The 24,691-nt window shown below is 42.9% G+C and overlaps 1 protein-coding gene across 1 annotated transcript in view; it reads left to right on the top strand.

The window, feature by feature from the left end:
* Positions 1–24,691, top strand: part of LOC139924013 (uncharacterized) — a 26,220-nt gene extending 1,529 nt beyond the window's left edge. Inside the window, exons 4-39 of the mRNA XM_078283280.1 lie at positions 338–357; positions 489–591; positions 1,544–1,568; positions 1,758–1,851; positions 2,128–2,234; positions 2,523–2,586; positions 3,073–3,148; positions 3,456–3,480; positions 4,020–4,025; positions 5,882–6,221; positions 6,491–6,640; positions 6,785–6,838; positions 9,320–9,444; positions 10,282–10,439; positions 11,040–11,070; positions 13,554–13,785; positions 14,193–14,204; positions 15,425–15,460; positions 16,159–16,257; positions 16,454–16,608; positions 17,885–17,958; positions 18,004–18,100; positions 18,959–19,167; positions 19,833–19,883; positions 20,027–20,113; positions 20,708–20,772; positions 20,992–21,114; positions 21,419–21,560; positions 22,197–22,356; positions 22,442–22,539; positions 22,641–22,724; positions 22,835–22,953; positions 23,046–23,192; positions 23,479–23,677; positions 23,793–23,964; positions 24,687–24,691. Of these exons, the coding sequence (XP_078139406.1) occupies positions 338–357; positions 489–591; positions 1,544–1,568; positions 1,758–1,851; positions 2,128–2,234; positions 2,523–2,586; positions 3,073–3,148; positions 3,456–3,480; positions 4,020–4,025; positions 5,882–6,221; positions 6,491–6,640; positions 6,785–6,838; positions 9,320–9,444; positions 10,282–10,439; positions 11,040–11,070; positions 13,554–13,785; positions 14,193–14,204; positions 15,425–15,460; positions 16,159–16,257; positions 16,454–16,608; positions 17,885–17,958; positions 18,004–18,100; positions 18,959–19,167; positions 19,833–19,883; positions 20,027–20,113; positions 20,708–20,772; positions 20,992–21,114; positions 21,419–21,560; positions 22,197–22,356; positions 22,442–22,539; positions 22,641–22,724; positions 22,835–22,953; positions 23,046–23,192; positions 23,479–23,677; positions 23,793–23,964; positions 24,687–24,691 (3,744 nt within the window). The remainder of the gene's footprint in view (positions 1–337; positions 358–488; positions 592–1,543; positions 1,569–1,757; positions 1,852–2,127; positions 2,235–2,522; positions 2,587–3,072; positions 3,149–3,455; positions 3,481–4,019; positions 4,026–5,881; positions 6,222–6,490; positions 6,641–6,784; positions 6,839–9,319; positions 9,445–10,281; positions 10,440–11,039; positions 11,071–13,553; positions 13,786–14,192; positions 14,205–15,424; positions 15,461–16,158; positions 16,258–16,453; positions 16,609–17,884; positions 17,959–18,003; positions 18,101–18,958; positions 19,168–19,832; positions 19,884–20,026; positions 20,114–20,707; positions 20,773–20,991; positions 21,115–21,418; positions 21,561–22,196; positions 22,357–22,441; positions 22,540–22,640; positions 22,725–22,834; positions 22,954–23,045; positions 23,193–23,478; positions 23,678–23,792; positions 23,965–24,686) is intronic.

Below are 24,691 nucleotides of genomic sequence, written 5' to 3'. Positions count from 1 at the left end.
TGTTTCTTGTGCCATTCATCCATCTTCCTTCCTCCCTGACCACAGCTACGTGAGCTACAAACAATCTGTAAAACTTCCTATGAACTGCTTATTGGCAGCTTCAACACAAAAATATTGGCATATTGCATGAATGTTGAATTCTCATGAGCGCCCTTTTTTCCTTTAAAGGACATGGGTTGTATTTAGTGGGGAGAAAGGCAGAATAGGTAGAAGAGAGATTTGTATAGCAGTCTAGAAGAGAGTGTTTCTGTCCCACATCCATAGGGAAGGGTTTCATTTGTAAACAATGTAACTGATCCAAAGTTTGTATTTTTCCTCTCTCTTTTCCATCCATCAGTCGGGAGAAGATGGAGAAAGGTACAGTATGGTTAGATAAGTGGTGAATATTTAGTGTACTACATGCTTTCTTAAAGGCTAATCCAAGGACGTGACATGGCAATGATCTCTCTCTCTCTCTCTCTCTCTCTCTCTCTCTCTCTCTCCCTCAGGAGTGGGGTGATAGGCTGGGTGGCTCAGGGTCTGACCAAGGTGCTGCCTCAGCCCGATGAGAAGTACAGAGAGAGCACCAACAAAGCCGAGGAGCACACTGAGGTGAGAGACCATCACCGTGCGACTTCTGTTTCCCACATGTCTAACATTCAGCCAATAAACTAAGACATTTAACGATGCAGTATAATCTTTGCACCAATAAAACAACATAGAATATTTTCATATGGATCCACATCTAAGCTGCATTATCACAGTCTATCAACTATTCCCACCATATCTGAACATAGTGGAACAACACTTTTCGTTTTATGGGATTCAACCATTAGTTCAACATGAATAAACAGCTACATCAAACCCAGTCATTCAGTCAAGCTACATTAAGAGAACCTACTTCTTTGAACTGACGCATGACAGCAGCAACTTAATGCTGTCCGAGAGGCTCATAAGCTTAATGATGTATAAGGATTAAGCCAATCACAAGGTGCTTAGCCAGGTTAAATCCCCCCCATTACCTTTACTGCTATGTAGACCCATCTCCTCATTTGACGCCCACCTTGTCTGGAGGCCTTCAGGCTGCAGTGACATAGCTAGGCTGCTATGCTTCTCATAATGAAATGATACGTTTAAGAATATTTCTAGTGAGGAGGATTAAATAAAAAGATATCACATACTGTAATTTCACTAATGGGAATTAGATTTACCTCAGTTTGGGATATTCATGTGATATTATAAAAGGGCACAGGATTCAGTGATTTCATGTTGCTGTGAAATGATACATTGCATTTGGGATGATTGCTCAATAAAAAGACAAATTACATGAGAGCAGGTGAACTTTTAAGAGTCTATTATGAGGAAATGTTGATGAAATTATTCATATTAGACAAAAGGTAATTATTTCAATCCACGGTGGCCATGAAGTTACAAATGTTTAAAGTAGAAATAGCATTTTCTGATGTACCAAAAAGAAAAAGTACAAAACTGATTTGAAAAGCCTGTGACCATCATGCACTCTGTTGGCTTGACAGTAAATGCAGTCCTTTCTCTCCTGTCCCAGGTCTATGACGTGGAACAAATGCCAGGTATGTTATTTTTATGAATCATTTTTCTATGTATATTTGCCTTTAAAAAAAAGCATAAATTTCAAGAACAATGTGGTAAAACACTTCAATATAGGAAAGGGCATGATTTGTTAGATTGATCTTAGGCTATAATAGATGAACGAAACTGAAACACTGCTGTCTGATTGGTCTGATCCCCTGTCTGTCCAGACTATGATCCCCTCCCTCACATCCCAGTGGTGGAGATGGTGTCGGAGGACGAGGGGTCGGACGTGGAGAGCCTGATGCCGCACTTCCCTCCCAAGTAAGGATAAACCACACACACACACACACACACACACACAAGTATAGATCACACACACCTGCTTAGGCATAATACCAGTTGCCATTTAGTGAACACCTTTATCCAAAGTGCCATATGAGGGTATATCAGACAGTGTTCGTACCTTGCTCTACCTATTGAGTTACAATGAACACACACACACACACACACACACACACACACACACACATAAATACAGATAGTCAAACACACCATAGGCCTGTATGGGACTGACGTCTCTCTCTCTCTCTGCTGTAGAATGGTGAACTGGTTAAAGCAGGCGATTCCTCAGCCGGTTTTACTGCCCGCTGGTGCCATACCCCCAGAACCATCAATCAGGTCCGACTGCTCCTCTCTGGACAAAAGTAAGCTACAACCACACACACACACACACACACACACACACACACAGACTAATGTGCCCATTCACATGCGTGCAACATGTAGCAGAGTCACCTCACCTGAAACCTTATAAGCCTAAAAATTTCAATTAACCCAGGGACAGATTTGACTTTAGCTGAGTGCTAGATGTTCTGTATGTCTGTCATACACGCTTACACATGCACAGCATATCTGCTTCACATGCATACACACTGACACAGCAATTATCAATCACACACTGAGCTGTGTTTCTCTTTCTCTCCGCCCCTCAGCTCTGTCTCCACCTCCTGAATCTCTCAGTGGGATCTCACTGGATGCTGATGGCAAGGCCGCAGGGTGCGTTTGGTTTTGACCCCTCTCTGTCCTTTTTAACGAGCGGGAGTGACTCTCTTTCCCCCTAGCACTTTTCAAGACGAAAGATGAAACTTTAATGATCCCCGTGGGGAAAGTAGTACATTTTTTTTGTGGAAACAGCAGGCTAGGTTAGGTGACCAAGTTTTAGCTTGGCACCCAAATGAAAAATTGAGTTTCTCCCTCAGGGCCCCGGGCTCAAAACATGCTCCAACATAATATTGCTCAGGTGAGAATGTGCTAGACATGAAACAGTGATTGATTCTGATGGTGTGAGAAACCCGAGACTAGGCTTTCCTTGGCCAACAGTGACACATGAAGCTTCAGAGTCAGATTTACTGATGTGTTGCTTGAAATTGCCTTCATACGTTTGAGGATTAGGATGTTGCAAAAGAACATGTCATATCATGTGTCAGGCATGGCTCTGTACAGTGTGTAATGTATATAATTCACCTCTCCGTCCCTCCGCAGTGTGGTTGGCTGGTTTGTGTCAGGACTGGGCCTCAGGATGCCTCAGCCCATCACCGTACCCAAGGATGACGCTGCGGTAAGCTTTGGGACCAACGGGGTTAGGGTTTAGTGTTACGAATTCAGTGGTCATTTTGAATAATAAACCATTTACCTCTGTATTGTAGAATTACAGCTGCTGCTCCTCTTCCTTTTCCTCTTCTTCCCTTTCACCTGTCTATCTTTCATCCTGTTGTTCAGCCTCCTCTCGCTCCTCCTTCCCATCCATCTCTTTTGATTTTTTGATTGTCATTATTTTTCTTATGAAAGCATGCTTTGGGTTGTATGAGATGGTACTGAAAGCAATTCCTCTTATACCACTGCTGTTTTTTTCTTTGTGCTCTCAGGGTGCAGCTGACGTTCTAAAGAAAGGTGAGTTTAAAGCTTTATTCACATGCTTGCATTTATGTTTTGTCGCCCTCTCAGATCCAGCTATCATACAAAACCCACTGTTTGCGATTTTCTTTGGACGATCCTGCAGTTCTAATGCAGCAAGAACTACCACTGTGCTGTAGTGCCACAATTCACAGTTCAATTAAGTGGATCTATATCACATCAATTATTTTCCACAAAGTGTTAGAAAACATCTCTTTATCTGCTTGGGGTGCTTTTAATTCAAGTCAGGCCTTGCAAGTTTAGCTCAAATGGGGAAAAGTATTTGTAGCGCTCCATTCAAGTTATCAAAAAATATAAAGGCTCCTTATTCCACCAATAAATGCAAAAAAAAAATGATGATTTTGCACTTTGATTTATTTTGGCTCAATGAGACACCACAGTGCTTTTGCTCTGAAGCCTTCATCAAAGCTTTTACTGGTGGAATGTGCCGGCCTTTCCTCCTTTTGGAGTAACTCAAATGGATCTGTTACTATCTGGCTCATGGAAAATATTGTATCTTTTTTTTATTGAAGCAGCCTCTTGTTTTTCCCCCCTAGTTTTTGAAGAGGTGTTTTGGAGGGTTTGAGCCAGACGGTGGGAGCCTAACTCAGTCCCTCTTCTCCTTCTGTTTCAGGGGGGAAGGCGCTGAGAGCCCCTTAAACAGCAGGAGGAGACGACTGGGGGACGCTCTGATTCACACACACAGACAGACAGACACACACACAGACAGACAGACACACACACAGACAGACAGACACACAGACAGACAGACACACAGACAGACAGACACACAGACTGACAGACAGATACCAATACACATACTGTTGGTAGAGCTACAGATACAATGTGCAGCTCAGTGCAGCAACTAGGCAGCTGTAAAACATTACATGAATATAGGGATATATTCAACTCACCTTACTGTACTCAATACAGTTGCGTATGAATGTATTATCACATAATGTCCGGTTAAATATTTTTTTAGCTTAATTAAATGTGTGTTGTTTGTATTCATTACTGTATATCTTTGTGAATTTTCACATTTTCAGTTAAATACACAAACATTTAGAAATTGACATTAATTTGAAAATAACATTAGATAGGGATCCTGGACAAACGGTTGCTGGGACAATATTTTTTTTGTTACTGTTAGAATACTTATTACATGCTTTAAATGTACGTCAATGTATGTATGTATTCATGTTGCCATTTTCATATACAAAAATAGAACAATAAGAGATTAAAAGGTCCTGTAGGCTACTTATTCCAAATGTAAACACAAGGGTGGCCCTGCCCAGAAAATTAACAACATTGAATGATATACAATTTTCATTTGGGCAACATGGCAGCTATGTTTATGATTGTGTTTTTAGTTAACAATCAGGTATAAACCAGATTTCTATTTCTAATTACTGATTAGATGAGAATGTTATAAAAGTTTATTTTTAAGTTTATATTTATTTATTTATCTATAAATCCTACTCTTTAAGAATCTATCACCTGTAATTAATGTGCTGAAAGAAATTTCAGATTGAGTCTAGACTGTTCCACATGTTTTATTGAGGTTTCACTACACAACATTCAAATAGGTGACTACATATAGGCCTGCTTTGTTCTACTTGATCTATTTCCATGGCCTTGAACTGTGAAATGTGGCCTAGGTGTGTGATGTTGTTTCTTGGTGTCGTTCTGTGCATCTCATCTGACTTGATTTGAAAGAACCATGTTTGCTCACATTGAAAACATGATGACTGTCTAGCTGAGAAAGTTGACAGGATAATAACAGTGTAAGGATACTGCATTAAGAATAAAGATTCAATGTGAAATATTTGATGTGGTTGTTTTAATAATAACTTGACTTATGCATACACTGAATGACCAAAGTCTGTTAGTACCCCCCCCCACCCCCCCCCACCATCCCCATCATCACCATACCTGTCACACCTTCCTCCACCCACCTAAATCCTCATAGCCTCAAGCTGAAGTAAATATAGAAAGTTTTGTTGAAAGACAAAATAACCCTTTCTTTCAAGCTCTCTTAAACCTTCCATGTAACACAAGCAGGGAGTTGTTTTCAATAAACCAAGACAAAATCACCAGTGATATGTAGAAACAAGCCCTGCCTGAGACCCTGTAAGTCACAATATCTCCAATGACAAATAGATTTATGCTCTCCCACATAAGCACAAATCCAGTATGTGATGTGTGTCCAGATAAATACAAATCCCACAATCCTCCAAAAGCTGCATCCAACCCCAAAACCAAACCCACCACCAATATGTTCAGATTCAGAACCATGTCAATTAAGCAAAATTTTAAAAAAAAAAAGTCCAGTTCCACTACATTCTTCATTCTTTTAAGCCCATACAAAATGACCCTTGCCACCTTCTCACATCTTCAGCCAATCTCAAACCTGACATGGTACTAGAGGATGTGGAGTCCGACAACGAGGGGCAGCTGAAACATGAGGGCCAGTCCAAAGCTTCAGCAGCCTCAGCACCTTCCGCACCATTGGCTCAACAGCAGCAGGAAGCTGTTGTTGAGACACAATCCAATTCAGTGCCGGAGACGTCCGCTGATGCCAAACCAGAAGAGGCACCGCAACCAGATCCGGAGTCATTGGGGAGTGTGACGAAAACATCTCAAGAAGATGCTGAGACCCAGACGGGCCGCTGGACGCCGTTTATTGACAACATCAAGAAGGAGGCCGAAGGTGTGGCGTTGGCTACCATGGAGGAACGGTAAGGATGAGGGAGGATGAACGGGAGCAGGTGGTTGGAGCTGCAGTCCTCAAGTGTTTGCCTTAGTCTCAGCTCAAAATGCACTACATGAGATCACAACATACATTATACAAGCCTTTATGACCACTGTTTGAGAGTCATGCCTTTCTGCTTTGCCGCTTCTAGGATTTTTGAACACACAGCCCATATAATAAACTGCACGTTCTATATGAAGCATTTCCACGTATTTCATTGTAGTGGAGTCACATCAGTGTGCCCTCTCTCTTCAGCCTCCTGCAGGAGCGCACGGAGATGGCCCGTATGGCAGAGGAGGTGGCCAGGCAGACGGCTGAGACAGCCATCAGGCAGATGGCGGCTGAGGGCCAGTCCATCAAACTCTCACTGGGGAGTCAGGAGCTTCTGGACGAGCCTGACACAGAGTAAGAGCTTGTGCGTGAGAAATGAGTGTGACAAAGAATTAGTGCGAGGGGGAGAGTGCGTGTGTGTGTGTGTGTGTGTGTGTGTGTGTGTGTGTGCACATCCCTGTTAAGTGATGTGTCACATTATGTGTTCACCATGACCAGGTTGCAGGTGCTACAAGATGAGGAGAGCGAGATGGAGCACAGTAAAACCACAGAGTAAGAACACATAAACAGAGAGGCTCCTCACCTTCCTTGAAATCCCTTCTGGGACCCTCAACCTACTTAGTCTTTAACCCAGAGCTACCCTAACATAGGACATCTCATCTTCTCCCATAAAGCTTAACTCATTAAAAGACAGTGTAGATACTCCTGTGCTGTAGATAAGTGTTGATGTTTGATGCTGCTGATGCTGGTGAATGCTCTATTTTAATTCTTTTAGATTGTAGTGCAGCTGTTGACTCCAGGGAACATACCTTTTTACTTGAATGTCTTAAAAAGCTCTTAAATGGTTCCATTCATACTTGGCTAATAGAACTTTCTCTGGTGTGGTAGGGAATGCCTCATCCTCCTCTGTTCATCTGTCGTGTGGTGTCCCCCAGGGTTCAATGCTTGGCCCCTTGCTGTTTTCGTTTTATATGCTTCCCCTGGGTAATATTATTCGCAAACATAACATTTCTTTACATTGCTAAGCAGATGACACCCAAATCTATGTTCCTCTATGTTCAGTTATCTACCTATGTAATGCCTGCTGCTAGAAATCTGGACATAATATTTGATTCTGATCTCCTTCGATGACAAAGTTAAGAGGGTGGTTCAGGATTGCCTCCTCCAATTGAAAAATATTTCCAAAATTAGTTTTGAGAAGGATATCCATGCCTTGATTTTGTCTCGTCTAGATTGCTGTAACTCTCTTTACTCTGGTATTCTATCCAGAATTCTCTCAAATGCTTGCAACGTGTGCAAAATGCAGTGGAGTAGGTATCATATCACAGCTATTTTAGCCTCCCTACACTGGTTGCCTTTTAGTATTGATTTTAAGATTTTACTGTTAACTTTTAAGACACTGCTTGGTTTGGTCCTCAGCTAAATATCTGCAGACCTTTTAATTATTTATTAGCCTAAGCTGCAGCCTCAGATCCTCAGGGACGCTCCGTTCTAAAGTCCAGGCTAAAGACGAAAAGTGTCTGGGCTTTTTCCATCGGAGTCTGGAGCCTGGGCCTTTTTAATCTCTGTTGACTTGTAGTTTGTACTTGATGACTTCTTGCTTTTTCTCATGCTGTAAAACATTTGTAACATTTGTTAATGTAAAAAGTGCTATACAAATAAAGTTTGTTAGGCCTATTATTATTATTACATTCTGTAATTATAAGATTCTTATAATATATAATAATAATATATCATCATATTGTTATTCCCCCACGAAGGCCTCTGAAACAACCCTCAAAACCTGACTTTAAACCTCTTTACAGTGAATTAATCATCTAAAACCTCTTTTTTAAAACCCATTTACCCGTTTCATTACTAGTCATGTGTGAATGTTTTTAGTCTCCTTTCATCAATGCTCATCTGGCACAATCTAAAATTTGTCTGCAAGTCAGGTCTCGCTTCAAATCCCGAGAGTTCTCGTTATGTGATCTCTGCCGCGCGGCGCCTCAGCATCATTCTGTCGCGCCATAGCAACCACAGCTTCCCTTGGTAACAGCCGACCCCCCCTCTCAACGGTTCCCCTGGTAACCGAGCGCGCCTGCTGCTGTTTCACGTCTCGAGACGCAGGGGGAAAACGATGGACGGAGATGTGATCGACTCTTTCCCCTGTTTTCTTCAAACTTTGTATTTCCTGATCGCGTTTCTCCGACCCCGCTACCGATTTCGTCTCACATCCGATTCCGGGACGTTTGTGGACATTTTTTGTCAGGATTATTAACGAATGCGCTCGAAATTATTGACAGTGAAAGTGAGTATCCTGTGATAACGCTCGTACTAGTCGTGGTTAGATAACGGAGTAACCGTTTATAGGTCAGGAGAGTACAAAAATGCATAAGTGGGGCATGTTGGGCCTATTATCTAACTTTATTCCTGTCCTATTGTAAACACTAGCTTGATAAGCTTGGCTGTTACAGGTGGTAGCTAAAGCTAGCTAACAATGAGTGAAGTTAATGGTTGTAACGTTACTTTTTCCAGCATCAGCTAACAGTCAAATGTGTGATAATTTAGTTGAGTCTGGTAGAAACACCATTTGTAGAAGAAATGTGTTTTGTGTTTGAATGTCCCCAGTTTGTAGGCTATCATTCATTTAAGACTTTTTCCACCATTCTTTACATACGGCATGTGCAACCTCAAAAAGGATGTCAGTTAGGTGTCAGTTAGCACATCTGTGTGTTTACAATGGGACATCACACATTACTGTAACAAAGTATGTTATGTTGTAACGTGGAAATGCCAATATGTTGTGTTGAAAAGTAACACAAATGTGTGTTATCCCAATGTAGACACACAGATGTGCTAAATATGACACATCCTTTTTAAGAGTGTGTAAGATGTCCAACCTACCTGTAGCACCATTTTATCTCCATCCCACTGTCTTCTAGTGGACCAAGTTGTGCGCCTGCTGACCGGTGGGCCACATGTGTGGTCCTACACCCTGCCAGCCAGCCTGATAGTTGGACTAACTGTTTTGTCCCCTATCCTGTCCTGTAGGAAGGAAGAGAGCCGTGTTGAGGAGGAGCAGGAGGAGAAGGAGGAGGAAGAGGCAGCTGAAGCAGCGGAGAGCGTCGCTCTATCTGAACCTGTGGAGACTGAAGAACCCTCCACCAAGGAACCAGGTAGACAGCAGATTATCCAGGGATGGACACCAAGGCCACAATACTCTGGCATCATAATATTTGTTTTTGTTGTTGTTGTTGTTGTTGTAGTTTTTTGGAATAGACAATATTGTCAACAAAATGGATGGTGGTTGACAAGTGACAAATCAATGTGGATAGCATAGCATAGTAGGCCATAATAAATAGTAGGCCTAAAATATTTCTATAGGGACTTGAGTGTGTCTGTTGTACTCAATAGTGAATTTATAGTGACTTTATTGTACATTGCAGTATTTTGTTTTATTTCCTGTTGTATAATATTCATATAATATAGTAACATTCCTATAATACCTGTTCTTCTAGGGACTTTTGCTGTGATATTTGTATAGTATCCTATCCTTTATTTATTATTGGATAAGCCTTACTTTTTTGTAAAGGAAGGAACCAAAATATAATGAAAAAGGACCGTACTATGGCCAACAAGATACTGGTCATGCAGCCTTGCGTGTTGAATTAGCTGCTATTGTCTAAGAATTTCTTTGAGCCTTCAATCAATTTGGGTTGTGAAGAAAATTTCACACTTACCCTTTCTCAAAAATAGTTGACATTGTCTGGAGTGCTGGTAAAATTTACACCCCTGGTCATAGCCTACTGTCAACATGCAATGAAGATTTATTCTGGAAAACAGAGCTTGTTTTTCAAATGCTAGAGGATATTTTTTGTCCTTAGCATGTCAAAGATGGATCACTATCTACAGCTGTACTGTATTCTGATGATATACTGTATATCTACTGTAACATTAAAAAAATCCAGAGCCACAGAAGACCTCCCCTTCTCCACCTCCAAATCCTGAACCAGCTGAAGCCTCTGAACCTGAAGCCTCTGAACCAGACCCTGAGCCACAACTAGAAGCCAAGACTGAAGAAGCCGCTCCAGAAGCTGAACCTGTGACCCAGCAACCGCAGAAAGCAGAGGAAGGCAGCCAAGGCACCAACGCTGACACAGCTGGAGAAAAAGTAATGTGCTCTCAGCATAGGAACTAACATTTACAACGATGTGTTTCCCCTTAGGACCCGTATGACTGCGGCACACGTGACTGAGTTTATTTAACCTACTGAATTGTCCGGTCTTATTCAGGATTACAATTGCTTGTTCAAGTGCTGTGAAAACCCTCTGCAATTAATTACATACTGACTTCCATTCTTTGGAGGCTTCTTTCTCCCTAGCCACCTCTTCCTTTCATTTCCTTTCCTTTCCTTTCCTTTCCTTTCTCTCTACTCTACCTCCCTCCCTTCCTCCCTAGATCTTGTTCAATTGCATTCATACTCATAGCGAAACATTAAAACATTTCATCATATGATTAATGCTTCTGACTCTTACATGACCCAAAGGAGAAGTTTAGTCTTTAGCTCCTAGCCCCAGGCTCATGAAAGATATTAATTTTGTTAGGTGGAGGTCCCACCATACACACACCTGAGACCCATTTTGAGAAACATTCGTTCTTACCAATCCAGTTATGTCACATCTATGGTCCAACTGATAATTCATTTTTATGATGCTCAGTCAGACCCATTATTCCCCTGCCATTCACTCACATACTTTTGTGTTCTTTGTAGGAGGAGGAAGCTGCTGGGGAGGGCAGTGGTGGTATGTACTATTCTTTTTATGTATTCTTTTCTTTCTTCCTCATGAAAATCTTTCTCTGCTTCTATTGATGACCCAAAGTAGAGCGTTCATATTGGCTAATAAGCAGTTTCGTTCCTGTCTGCCTGACTGACTGGTTGCGTTGTGTCAAACTGACTGGCTGCCTAATTGATTGTCTTTCTTCCTGCTTGCCTACATCCAGACAGTCACTATTATATTCCAGTTTATCATTGTATTCTGGTGGAGAGCCTGTCTGGTGGCCTCCAATTGTCACTAAAATATCGTCAATATAGTCAACCTGACTGAAGGCCATAATAATTGTCTATCTTTCTGACTGACTACCTGCCTGTTCGACTGTCTGCTGCGCTCGTCTCCCACCTAGCCTGACAGATTCTTTCCTCCTGTCTGTCTGTCTGAATCTCCGCCTGTCTCCTCCCTAGCCCCAGCCAGCTGCGATGCGTTTAAGAGCTGCCTGATGCGCATCCCCCACGTCTCCGAGTGCTTCGGCAACCTCAACGCGTTCTTCAAAGAGAACGGCATCTCCCCTCCCAAAATACCCCCCATGCCCAAGCTACCCACCCAGCTCTCAGACGTTACCAAGCACTTGCCCTCCCTACCCCCCGAACTGCGCCAAGAGCTCTCCCAGATCCGGCTCACGCAGGTCCCCCGGAACATTGCCCAGACGCTGACCGAGCTGTTTCCCCGCGGCTCCGAGGGCTCGAGCGGCCAGTTTCTGGGCCTCTCCGTGCCGTCTCAGGTGTCCAACCTGTCCCAGACCCTATCCACCATCCCGCAGAAGCTCTCCCAGATCCCCAGCCGAACGCAGCAGTACTACCTCAACGTCCAGCAGCGCCTGAACAGCCTCATGCCTCAAGATGCCTAAGAAACAGCAACAGCAACAGCAGCAAAAACACAATCACGACAAGAATCAGCAAGACTTAGAACTCAGCCGGCTCGTCCGACACTCCCCTCTCCCTCCTCCGCACCACCCTCACCTCCGGTCCCGCTCCACCTCTCCCTCCTCCCCCAGCGGCAGCACCCTAGAGCTGCCCAACGTGCCCTCTTACCCCCGCCTGCCACCCATCGTCAGCCCCCCGTCCAAACAGCTCAGCAGGCTGTCGGGTCTCTCTAACCCGGCGTTCTACATTGAAGATGACCCAGACATTTCAGCAATAAGACCCGCAGGTGAAAACATACTGCATACTCTGCACATAGCTGAGCTCAGCCCTAATGGCCTCAATCCAAGGACACTCACTGTTGTCTAACAAGATGTGGAATCAATATGGTGAATTAACTCCAAAATTAAATCAACAACTGATTGCAACATAATTTGGCAAAAATGATCATGCAATCATAAATTAGCATGCAGAAAATAAAAACAGCTGAGCTCAGGCAGCATGTTCAGCAGTATGCAAGTATTCAGAATGAAAGACAGCTGTTGTGTCTTGTGGCGGTGGATGTTTCTCCGTTTCTGTTCGTTCTCGATAGAGGATCAAATGAGAGAGCTGCCATGCCTCAGATAAGCTCAGGCTTGATGTTGTGCCAGATTTAGTAAGTGTGTTAGGCAGGGCTTTGAAGATAGACAGGAAAGAAATGAGAGAATTGTAGATGCACATCCTCAGACTATTGCATTAACTGGACCAGAAAAAAACACTTTTAAGAATAGTTCCACACACATTTTTACTACAGGTCTAAAAAAAAAACATTTTATCAGAACAGATCAAACTTTTTTAAACTGATTGTGAAGGGATAAACCCTGTGATAAACAGTATAACAGTGCACCAAAGAGGTGTGGCAGTGTTGCATGAGTCAGATTGGTTTGCCACATGAGTAAGCTAGTCCACTCAACTGCCAGCGCATCCATACGCATGGCCTAGATCTGAATTCGATTAGCCCACTTTAGGTACAGGTAAATCTGCTCCCACCCCGCCCCGCCCTGCCCTGTCCTGTCCTCCCTGTGCTTGCATTAGTGTCCTGCTATGCTGCATAGCCACAGTATGTATCGCAGTACTGTACATGCAGCAAGCATGTGTTATCATGTCGTGTTGTTGCGAGTTCATTTAAATCGATGAGCGATTATCTTACCTCAAAATCTATTTCTAAGCTTTTTACCTGTGCGCACTGTGCTTGTCTGTGTTTGTCATTTTGTGTTAGTCTCTGGTGTTTCTCCTCAGTGTACATTGGTAATGAACAATGAGCTTATCTTGCATTTGTAGCACGTGTGTGATGGAGATATAGTGTTTGTGTGGTGTGTGTTTTGTCCATATGCGTCACATCATGTCGTGTAAAGCTAAAAAAAAGCCTAAGTATCGGGACAGTAAGTTATAGTTGCCATTGTTTCAAACAAAGATTCATTTGGACGCTTATAAGGAATATTCAAACCTGACAGTCTTTCATCTTTTCACTGTCCCAATGCTAATGCATTTAACTTGATTTTTGTGCCACACTGAAGGACGACAAACATATTGCATCTAACAACCCAACAGAGAGCTCCAGACTCAGCCTTCGTCCTGCTGTCAACGTAGAGGATGTCGACTCAGACCACGAGAAAGGAGGTGGAGGAGGAGCAGGAGGAGGTGAAGGAGGAGGAGGATGTGAAGGAGGAGGAGAAGGAGGAGGAGGGGCGGATCAGAGTAGCATCCCCCAAATCCTCACCCCTCAGGACCCCAAACAACAGACCCTCACTGTCCCGGTGACCCCTCAAGGAGGTCGTCAGAGGTGAGAGATAGTGACTCTAAGTCCATTAGCAGTTGGAGACTTGTTTATATAACCAGCTAAGACTTATTTTATAACTCATTCACTTATTCTTCATATCTAATTTATTCACAATTTCTAATAACAAACACAGGATTATGCTGTATAGTGTGGAAACACGGCATTGGCAGATTTTGGAATCTACCTGCTGTCACATACAACACTATTTGATGCATTATAAACAGGCTAGTTTATGTTGAATTGTGAGGTTTTTTTTCCATAGGTTTTGGACCGTAGTCACTGTGAATAAACAATTTGAAAGTGTAAAATGGGTATCATACAGAAAAAATTGCAACAGCGATTACAAATTCCAGTTTATCCTCTAATATATGTGTGATCGTTTTCTCTCCCCCCATGCTTTGCATCTACAGCAAAGATAAAGAGTAAGGATAGTGCATGGATATTAGAGTTATAGTTGTGTCCAGTGTACTGTATGCTTTTCATTTTCTTTCAACACTACTTACCCTTTTCCCCCCAATGACTCTCTGTAGATATATGCATATCTTATATGCATTCTTACCAAAGTATTCCACAAGAGATAAATTGAAAGTAGCGTCACTGGGATATTATATTTTGGTTGTGCTGAAGTGATAGCTTCTCTGTTTCAAAGTGAAGCGTTTCCATCCAAAAGATAAAATCCACTATGTGAAAGTAAATACCCTTACAAAATGATTGAAGAAAACTCTTATTGGATATCATTTTGGTTATTAGTAATTGTAAGACATTTGTTTATAAACTACTTACAAATTCAATGACAAAATTGTATTTTTTACATACTAAGTCATGGATATATGGTAACATTTTTGTGTTTTTATCATTTTGGAGCGCTTCAAATGTTTTCCCTCTGTTTAGTTCTGTTTGAACATGGCCTCTACTGCCCTCTACTGTCTATCTTGTTGCTGTACACTCCTTGCCATCTTTTGTGCATTGTTCCAGTGTCCTGCAGAAATCTTATATAAGCCAAAAGTCCACCTTACAAGGAGTTTTTCCTTTGGCACCAGTGCATTTTTGACATTTGCATGTAACTATCAATGGTGTGACTTGGTCCCAAGGTCATGAAACAATTTCCACACATAGGAGACAATGACAGCTGTCAATTTAAATTAATAAAAAAGTAAAAAAAGAGATGGGGTTTCTGCAGAACACAGACAGTTTGTCCCATTGGTATGTATGCATGAATCATTGTGTCGTTGGGTGTTTCTTACTTTGTGTTGTGTGTTGTTCTGTTGTATTGTGCACTGTAACTATGTGCTACTACTGTCGGCTTTTGCATGGCTCTCACTGATTTATGTGCTTTTGACTACTATATGGATGTTAGTCTAATATAGTAAATGTCAATAAACAGATATGTGATGATCTTGCACTTGCATCGTCACTGTGTCACCTACCTGTAGAACACTGGAGGTGATTTATCCTCTCTTGTTATCTGCTTCTCGGATTTACATCATCCTCTTCCTGACACACACACCACACAAACTCTCTCTCTCTCTCTCTCTCTCTCTCTCTCTCTCTCTATCTATCTATCTCTCTCTCTGTCACTCTTTCTCTCTCTCTCACACACACACACACACACTTCAAACGCTGGCCTGACCATCCACGTCAGTAGTGGAAGGAATCGTAGGACTATCTGGACAAAGATGTAAGATATTCACCCAGTACTAAATGAATCTCATCCAGTATCCATCCGTACATACAGTGTGCTGCCCAATCCATATCTTATCCATCAATACAAGCATCTGTATTGTCAAGTCTTCACTCACTCATTAAATTATCGTTTTCAGTGTTGTCTCATTTGGGATTCAACCACTGTATCCGCTGTCAATCCATGACACAATCGCCCCACAATCTCACACTTGAACTGTGTCAACTGCATCTCCATCATCCATCTGCATTTTTGCCACAGTCATAAATATACAGGGAATGATCTGAGAGAGCATGAAAGTAGGTGGCAGGGTGTAGCTTTCATTATTGTTAGAAAACTTAAAAAAACAGTTTTCTCATTACTCCGAATAATAGAATAGAATAGAAAAAACTCATCTTATCGTCTTGTATGAGAATGTTGTAATTCTGTAGTTCCCTGCAACACATATCCACCATCTTTATGTAGATTTACAGATTTACACCACATCACAGTGAGTGTTAGTTTTCACTAGTGTCTGTTTTACACCAGCTGTTGTATTGTCAGTGTGACAGAAAGCAGGAGCCTCGTTCCGTTCAAAGGCAAGATACACTGTGGCATCTAATACCCAAGCAAAGACTCCAAAGACACCATAATCTGAGCAATGCAGCGCCGTCAGTTGACCTAATGATGTTGCTGTGTGTCCTTCACCTTGACAGTAAGAGGCTGCATTCTCAGAGCGAGGATGATGATGATGAAGGAGGCATACCCGTCAGAGCCTGGCCCAGCCAGTCCAGCCTCTACAGCACAGATGACGTGTGAGCACAATGCACACACACACACACACACACACACACAGCAAACAAATAAACCAACAAATATGGAAAACTTACCAAACATTTTTGCATTGTAAGTGTCAATAAAATCAAATGGCTTTCATGGAGTTTTAGAATGTGATAAACAGATCAAATCATTTCAACATCATCTAATATTATTTCTGACTTTGTTCCCAAGTCTGAAAGAGCGTCCAGCGTCTTCGGCCAGTCAGACCAGCACAGTGGTCAACGATCGTCTTCAGGAGCTGGTCAAGATGTTCAAGGAGCGGACGGAGAAGGCCAAGGAGAAACTCATAGACCCTGACAGCTCGGATGAAGACAGTGTTGCCGCCTGTGAGTAAGAGTCTGTCTCTCTCTCTCTCTCTCTCTCTCTCTGAGCTGGTTATCACTGCTAAGAGTGACATACGAAACCTAGCACACTAGCAGAAACAATAAAATAGTTGTCAAAAGTATGCAAGTAGATAGCACTGTTGGCCAGTAGCAGCTGTTGCCAGGGGTTACAGTATATTTTATTTCCAGGATAAAACACTCAGCCACACCCAGCCCGCTACACCTGGAACTGCCCACTCATTAAAGTCACGCCAACATCTTGGACTGTCCTACACACACAAAAAAGCCACATCCATACCTGAAACTGCCCACTGACAGTCACACACAGGTGAGTAGAAGCAGCAGTAGCTTCTGTCCCTGTTTGCCGCCTCTCCCGCTTCGGCCCTGAAGTTGTCCCACCAGTCCCCATTCTAACCTATACAAGAAGTGTTGGCTATCAGCATTTGTGTAGTTCCCCATTCCTTCAGAATTGGGCGCTATTGCAGTTCCTATTAGAGAACCTTAGGTGAGTATGAACCTTAGCACAATCCTTGTACTAGCAAAGTTCCCCATTTGCATTTAAAGCATAGGGCGGATGATTTCAATCACTGCTTTCTACCTGGAGTCCAAACTGTGGTCCACATTCACTAAGGCTGTGCCATTTATTGCACCTCATTTACTTAAGAGCTAAGAGTTTTCATCTTATTCACTAAGAACTGTATGCAAATCAAGTTGTGGCACAAACAAGCCCTCAAAACACTGTCACAGCGCTGACTAAGCAAATAGCCCCCTATATTGCCAACTGCAGGTGCAAATTGCATACCTCAGCTATAAGACTAATCTACTAAGGCTTAAATCCTTGTGCCCTTTTATAATTGGAGCACTCTCTGATCTGGTCTGATCTGAGATTCTGGGATGGTAAACCCTCAGCTGACGTCTTACAGTAATGACGGCAGCCATTCTGAATGGTCTGAGTCTTTGTGCAAAGTCTTTCAAAGGATCTATGTGCTACAGTAATTTGGGAGTTGGTGTTAACAATTATGTGGCCAAATAATGAGATTTACATATAATTTACATTTGCATAGCCATGTCAGGTGCAAAGAGGCTTTCATTTTTTTTGACCAGTGCTATTAGGCAGCTTTCCATTCTTTGTGCATGGTTAGTGAACGGTATGACATTCAAATTTGGTCATTTTAGAGATCTAGCGTGCAAACCTTTAGTGAATCTGGACCTGTGTGTTCCTGATCTCTCTCTCACCTGTTCTGACCTTTAAAACCCCTTCCCTCTCACCTCTCTCCAGCTCCTCCTCAGGCCTCAGCCCCGCCTCCTGCTCCTGCACCCCCGCAGGCGAAGGAGGGTGAGCGGGAGGAGCAAGCTGGCCCGTCAGGAGGAGCAGCAGGAGGGGAGAGGGAGGCGGAGGAGGAGCAGCCGAGCCGCTGCTGCAAGGTGAAAACCCCTCGGTGGATACGAGCCTGTATGCACTACCGCTTCCCCGCCAGCATCGACCCTTTCACCAGTGAGAACCCAGCCCGCCTACTCCACCTCCGCTGCTGCCTGTCATACTGCACAGTAGAACCTTGTTTATCCAAACCGCCCAGAAATGGATGCCATTTGAGAAAGTATAGAGAAAAAAAAAGGAATTTCAGATAAAGGTCTGTTTGAAATAATATATGGCCTACAGTCTCTTCTGGCAGTTCCCAATTGATTTTTATAGTTTTCAGCCATGAAGTCCCAACCCAATTTATGAAATAACACAGTATTTCCCTATCTATTGTGGTTTGCCTGGGATGGGACTCAATTTTTGGTCCCAATTCACTACTTGAGAAACTTGAGAAGCTTTTCAATAAGGAAATTAGACACTAAGACCACACACAATCAACTGCATTTATACCCATTCAATAGATTGATGGATTAGGGATGTGAGGTTTGGATAAAGGAGAACCTACTGTACTATTCTTTTTCTCTGCTTCCCTTACTGTGATATTCATGCTATCCCCATGCGTTCTGCCTTTGCACCCAACCAAATTCCACCTGTTGAGAATTTTGCATCAGCCCAGACTAAACATTGTTAGCCATAGGCTTGAGGACTGGAATAAATTACATCCCCAACTCTGCTGATTTATTATTCCCTTCTTCCTGCCACTTTCTATTCAACCTTACATCCGCTTTCCTCTGCATCTTATTCCTTCTTTCCTCTTTTGATATCATGTTCACCAGAATGGGTTGAACTCTCTGCAATGTGTGGCTGATTCTGATCCTGAATCCTGCAGTTTTAGTAGTTACCGTCTCTGTCTCTCCTTCCCTCCACACCTCTAGTAACATCTCTCCTTTTGTCCCCTTCCATCCATCTCTCCATTTCTCCCTCCCTCCCCAGACCTAATGTACGTGCTGTGGATGTTTTTTGTCACTCTGGCGTGGAACTGGAATGTGTGGTTCATCCCGGTGCGCTGGGCCTTCCCCTACCACACGCCAGACAATATTTACTACTGGCTGCTGACTGACTACCTGTGTGACCTCATCTACATCCTGGACATCACCATCTTCCAGCCGCGCCTGCAGTTCGTTCGCGGCGGGGACTTAGTGGTGAGTGGGACGATGGCAGCCGTTAACCCGAGCGCCATCGCATGGTGGGAATCATCCCGTTTTCAGGTGCTGGGTCCAAAAAAGTGAACAATAAAGAGAAAATTTGAGGTGAGAAAATGTAGGACAACACTATGCTCCACTGCACCTTTATTCAAAAATATATACAATAGACAAGGTTTCAGCCCAAAGGTGCAGTGGAGCATAGTGTTGTGCATGCTAGGTTTTATAAAGAGTAACAGCGGACATTTTTATCCACTACCAATACACTGAAGTCAATTTTATCCCTACGCCGATTTTTTAAATAATTCCTCTTGGGGGTGAAGCAACAGTGCAGCAACAGTGCAGAGCATGTAAAAAGTGTTCTTCTATACAGTGGCTATATATATAGGATAATATAGCATTAGAAAAACAGAGGGGGATTGTGGTCTCATGGATGATCTGGTATCACAGACAATTTTATAACACATTGAAAAGAAGAAATAATCGCTTTATTTATCAATGAATAGTTGAGGTGACATTATACTGTATAAGCATGCTGTATATCAATGTTACAGTAAGATTTATGAACATTTAAAATGAGCTTTCCCTTTCTGAAAATGTAAACTTGATGAGACAAACTACCTGGCTTATTGTTAATGTCTGCAGCTCTTTTGTTTTCATTACAGTTTGACAAAAAAGAGATGAGAAAAAATTACATGAAGACCAGACGCTTCAAGGTAAGAGTGTAGTTTTAAACCTGCAACTAGTGACCAGAAAACGGAGAAAAAGCTATTTTTGAGTGAGTTCTGCTTGTCTGTGTGTCACATATCCATCAATCAATCAAGTAATTGATCAGAGTTTACACTTTTCTATGTTTCAGTTTGATGTAGCCAGTCTTGTTCCCCTGGAGCTGTTCTACTTTAAAACTGGCATCAACCCTCTCCTCCGCTTCCCCAGACTGCTAAAGGTGAGGCTCCTTCACTGCATATTTGTAAATGATAACTACCCGCCTAATATTTTAAATAGCTGAGATATTGATAGTTTGTATTAAACCATTATCCAATATTCAACCAGGTTCTTGATTTAGCCAACAGTGCTCTGTAACCACTAAGCAGGTGCATGTACAGTATATTCTGTAAATTAAAATTTTACCTTTATTTATCCAGAATAGGTTAACTGAGCATACTTGCTCTTTTTCAGCAATAATATGGATCAGATTTATTGAGTTGCACACAACCACATAACATTCACAATATCAAATACCATATCAGTAAGTATGGCACCATAACAAATGAAGCGTTCATTTCCAAAGCTTTATATATCCATCTTGGGAAAAATGCTTACCTGAGCTTCATAATTCAATATTTCTAAGACTAGAGATTCCAGTCTGTATAGTAAGTAAGTCCTGTCTAGGACCTAAGTTAACTGCTGTCCTTTAAAACATTTGTTTTTGTGCTGTCAATCATTTTGTAGTAGGTGTCACTTTTTCAAATGCTGGATAGCTCATTTTGGAACAAAACCTTTTAAATGTTTCTCTGTGTTCCCATCAATGTCTCTCCAGATCAATTCCTTCTTTGAGTTCAACGAGCGTCTAGAAGCCATCCTGACCAAAGCCTACGTCTACAGGTGAGATGGCGCCTGATGGTGTCTCACTGTATGTTGACTACTGTCCCATTCTGTGCTTCCTTTTCATTACATATAATACAGGGATGAACCTCAAAGACTGAAAATAATTCCATCCTCCTGATCTCTGTCTTTTCCTCTCTCTCTTTCTCTCTCTCTCTCTCTCTCTCTCTCTCTCTCTGTCTCTCTCTCTCTCTCTCTCTCTCTCCCTCTCTCTCTCAGGGTGATCCGCACCACCACCTATCTTCTTTACTGTCTCCACTGTAACGCCTGTCTCTTCTACTGGGGCTCAGCCTACGAAGGACTGGGATCCACCAAGTGGGTCTATGATGGCAAGGGCAACAGGTTGGGAGGACACACACACACACACACACACACACACACACACACACACTTCTTTTCTTCTCTTCCTCTGCTCTTTCAAACCTGATGTTCTCGTCTTGGGTTACAGAGCATTCATGTCACAGATCTGTTTCTCATTTGGTCTTTAGTTACGTCTGTTGACACTCTATTTTACATCCTATTTCCATATCCTATTCCCAGTATAACACGCCTGCCTATCTTGTTTATGAGCCACTGTCTCTTTCCCTGGACTACCTATCAATGTTTCACCTCCTGTGCCTCCTGTCCCTCTCTCTTCTCTGCCCAGCTACATTCGCTGTTACTACTTTGCGGTGAAGACCCTGATCACCATTGGGGGTCTGCCGGACCCCACCACCCTGTTCGAGATTGTCTTCCAACTCATCAACTACTTCGTCGGAGTCTTTGCCTTCTCCATCATGATTGGGCAGGTGGGTTAGCATGTGGTGGACAATTTTGGCCAAAGATCCAGATACCAGATTCACATTGAAACGGGATAGTTATTAATTGGAAGTGATGCAATAATTTCCTTCATCACCTATCAAATATCCCTTTTCAATGTGAATCTGGTAGGAAAAGTAGGAAAAGTGTGAGGGGATTTGCTCTCAGACCATCCCCCTTCTTGAATGTGAACAAAAAGCCTTGTATGTCCAAAAAAAAAAAAATCCACTGGACTTAAAATTCAAGAGTTAAAGATGTTTCTACACTCATCCAAGAGGCTTTATCAGTTCTACTGAGTAGTGGGGATGAGTAGCGAAACGTATTCAACTCTTCAATTTTAAGTCCAGTGGATTTTGTTTTTGACTGTCGATGACTGAAATAAATCTACACAGACAATAACCCTCTAGTTTTTAAGTGCCGGATCAAAATAAGAATCACTTCTCCAAGAACACTGATACCACATAGACACATCTCTTTGTGTGAAACAGACATGAATGATGCTTTTCAATCAGTTGATAAGACAGTTTAGTCTGCTGTTATTCCCCCGTATGTCACAGCGTTAAGTTATCATTTGACAATTTGTATGCTGTCTCTTGATTAGCTAATTTTGCCCGTTTATGACTCAGATGCGTGACGTGGTCGGTGCGGCCACAGCAGGCCAGACCTACTACCGCGCCTGCATGGACAGCACTATTAAATACATGGCCTCCTACCGCATCCCCAAGGACGTCCAGAACCGTGTCAAAACCTGGTACAACTACACCTGGCAGTCACAAGGCATGCTGGGTAAGGAGAACCTAATGTGTGCATGTTTTTTATGTATATCTGACTTCCTCCATCATACTGTACCTCATACTGTGTCTGTATCCAGATGAACAGGAGCTGCTCACTCAGTTGCCAGATAAAATGCGTCTGGACATTGCTGTAGACGTCAACTACTCCATCGTGAGCAAAGTCCCTCTTTTTCAGGTAGGCATCATTAAAAACAGAAAACGAGTAGAATGTAGGAGTAGAATCAATAGACCGGGCAATTTGCTAATTTCTTATTTGTCTATCTTCCCTCTTGCCAGGGTTGTGACAGACAGATGATCTTTGACATGCTGAAAAGCCTTCGCTCTGTTGTCTACCTGCCAGGGGATTATGTCTGCAAAAAGGTACATATGCATTTATGTGTGTGTGTTTTGTTTATGTGTATTGCAGAGTTTGTTTCTTTCTGTCCCTTGTTGTTTCTCTCTCTCTCATCCTCTGTTTTCCTCTCGTTTAGGGAGAGGTGGGTCGGGAGATGTATATCATCAAGGCAGGCGAGGTGCAGGTGGTTGGAGGACCGGACGGGAAGACCGTGTTCGTCACGCTCAGAGCAGGATCGGTGTTTGGAGAGATCAGGTGAGCAGGTTTTTACAGGTGCCGTTAAGTGACCGATGATGATGAAAGTGTCTTGTCGATCACACTGTCAATCTCCGCTCTCTGCTTGGCAGTCTGCTCGCAATAGGCGGGGGGAACAGGCGTACGGCCAATGTGATTGCTCATGGCTTTGCCAATCTCTTCATCCTGGACAAGAAAGACCTGAATGAGATCCTGGTCCACTACCCCGAGTCCCAGAAGCTGCTCCGCAAGAAGGCCAGGTGAGAGAGAGAGAGAGAGATACTCATTCCATTACAACTGCTGAGCATTCAAATTCTTTGTGCACTTTTTTCCAGTATGAAAATAATTTGTACCTATTTTACACTGGAATGACTTTCCACATAATCAAAACAATGAATGCCTGCATCTGTATGACTTCCCAAACAATTTCCTTTATGTTGGAGCAACAGTGCAAAAATGGGACTTAGACAACAGCTTCTTCTGTATGTAACTATTACAGTTTCATGTGTTTCCATGTCTGATAGTACTGATTGTCTCCAACCATAGGAAGATGCTGACGAAGGGCAAGAAACCTGAGCCCAAAGAAGAGGCCAAGGACCCCCCGCATGCCCAGGCGGCCCCCGCCAGGGCTGAGACCCCCAGGCTGCTGAGAGCGGCCCTGGAGATGACAGAGAAATCCTCTGGACTTAAAGGAGCTCTGGCTAAAGTCAAAGAAAAGACCAACAAGTCCAGTATCTCGTTACAGGTAAACACACACAGATACTGAGCAGTCGAATGAATGATGAGCATGCACAAAAATTACACACACACAAAACACAAACAAAATGTAAATCTCTATACCTCTCCTCTCCTCTCCTCAGCCCTCCATCTCCTCTTCCCTCCCTCCTCCGTCTCCCGCCTCCAGCTCCGGACCGGACAGAGAGACGGCAACACCTTCGCCCGTCTCGGCCAGCTCCGCCACCCTTCGCTCTGCGTCACGTTGCCGTGGCGACAGAGAGGAACCGCCTGCCGTCGACCAAGGGAAGGAAGGGGGCAAGGAGGAGGAGGAGAAGGAGGGAGGGAAGAGGAAAGAAAAGAAGAAGTTGTGATGATTCTGTAGGAGACGAGGGAGGGAGAGCGGGCGGAGGAGGGAGGAAGGACACAGAAGGGAAGGAAGGATGGAGGGAAGGAAGGAAGGGAGTATGGAGGGAATGAAGGAAGCAAGAGGGGTTCGGATGGCAGGGAGGGGAAAAAAGTAAGGCTTGGTGACTTGCTTTTCTGGACCTGGACTTCAAGGAAAAGAGGGAGAAACAAAAAGGAGGTAGAAATAAAGAGGAGGTAGAAAGAAGAGGAAGAGGAGGAACTCAACAACTCCAGATTCTCTGTTCAGTTTTTTATCCCATTGCCTTGTGTTCTCCTGTTAACCCCAAGCCATTGTTGATCATCTCATTATTTGTTAATCTGCTGTAGGAACAAGCCATTCTTTGCCCGGTTACCTGTTCAGAATTTAAACTCATTTCACATCAGCTGCATTGAATTTACAAATTTGCTGAAATTTGAATTCAGTGCAGCTGCAGGGAAGTGTGAATTCTGCGTGGGTCGGCATAGCTAAGCCATATCAGTAACCGATCTAAATGTTGGAGTTCTACAAAAATGAGAGGATGTTTTTGCTGTTGTTGTATACTAAATGTTTACAGATTTTTCTTTGTAAACTTGAAGGTATAATTTGCCTTATATTTTTGTCATTCACCTTTGTGTTGTGTTGGTGTATGTAGCTTGA

This window comes from Centroberyx gerrardi, chromosome 4 (assembly GCF_048128805.1).
Source record: "Centroberyx gerrardi isolate f3 chromosome 4, fCenGer3.hap1.cur.20231027, whole genome shotgun sequence".
In the NCBI taxonomy this organism is placed as follows: Eukaryota; Metazoa; Chordata; class Actinopteri; order Beryciformes; family Berycidae; genus Centroberyx; species Centroberyx gerrardi.
Note: the sequence above shows the minus strand (reverse complement) of the source record. Positions and strands in the feature narration are given on the sequence as shown.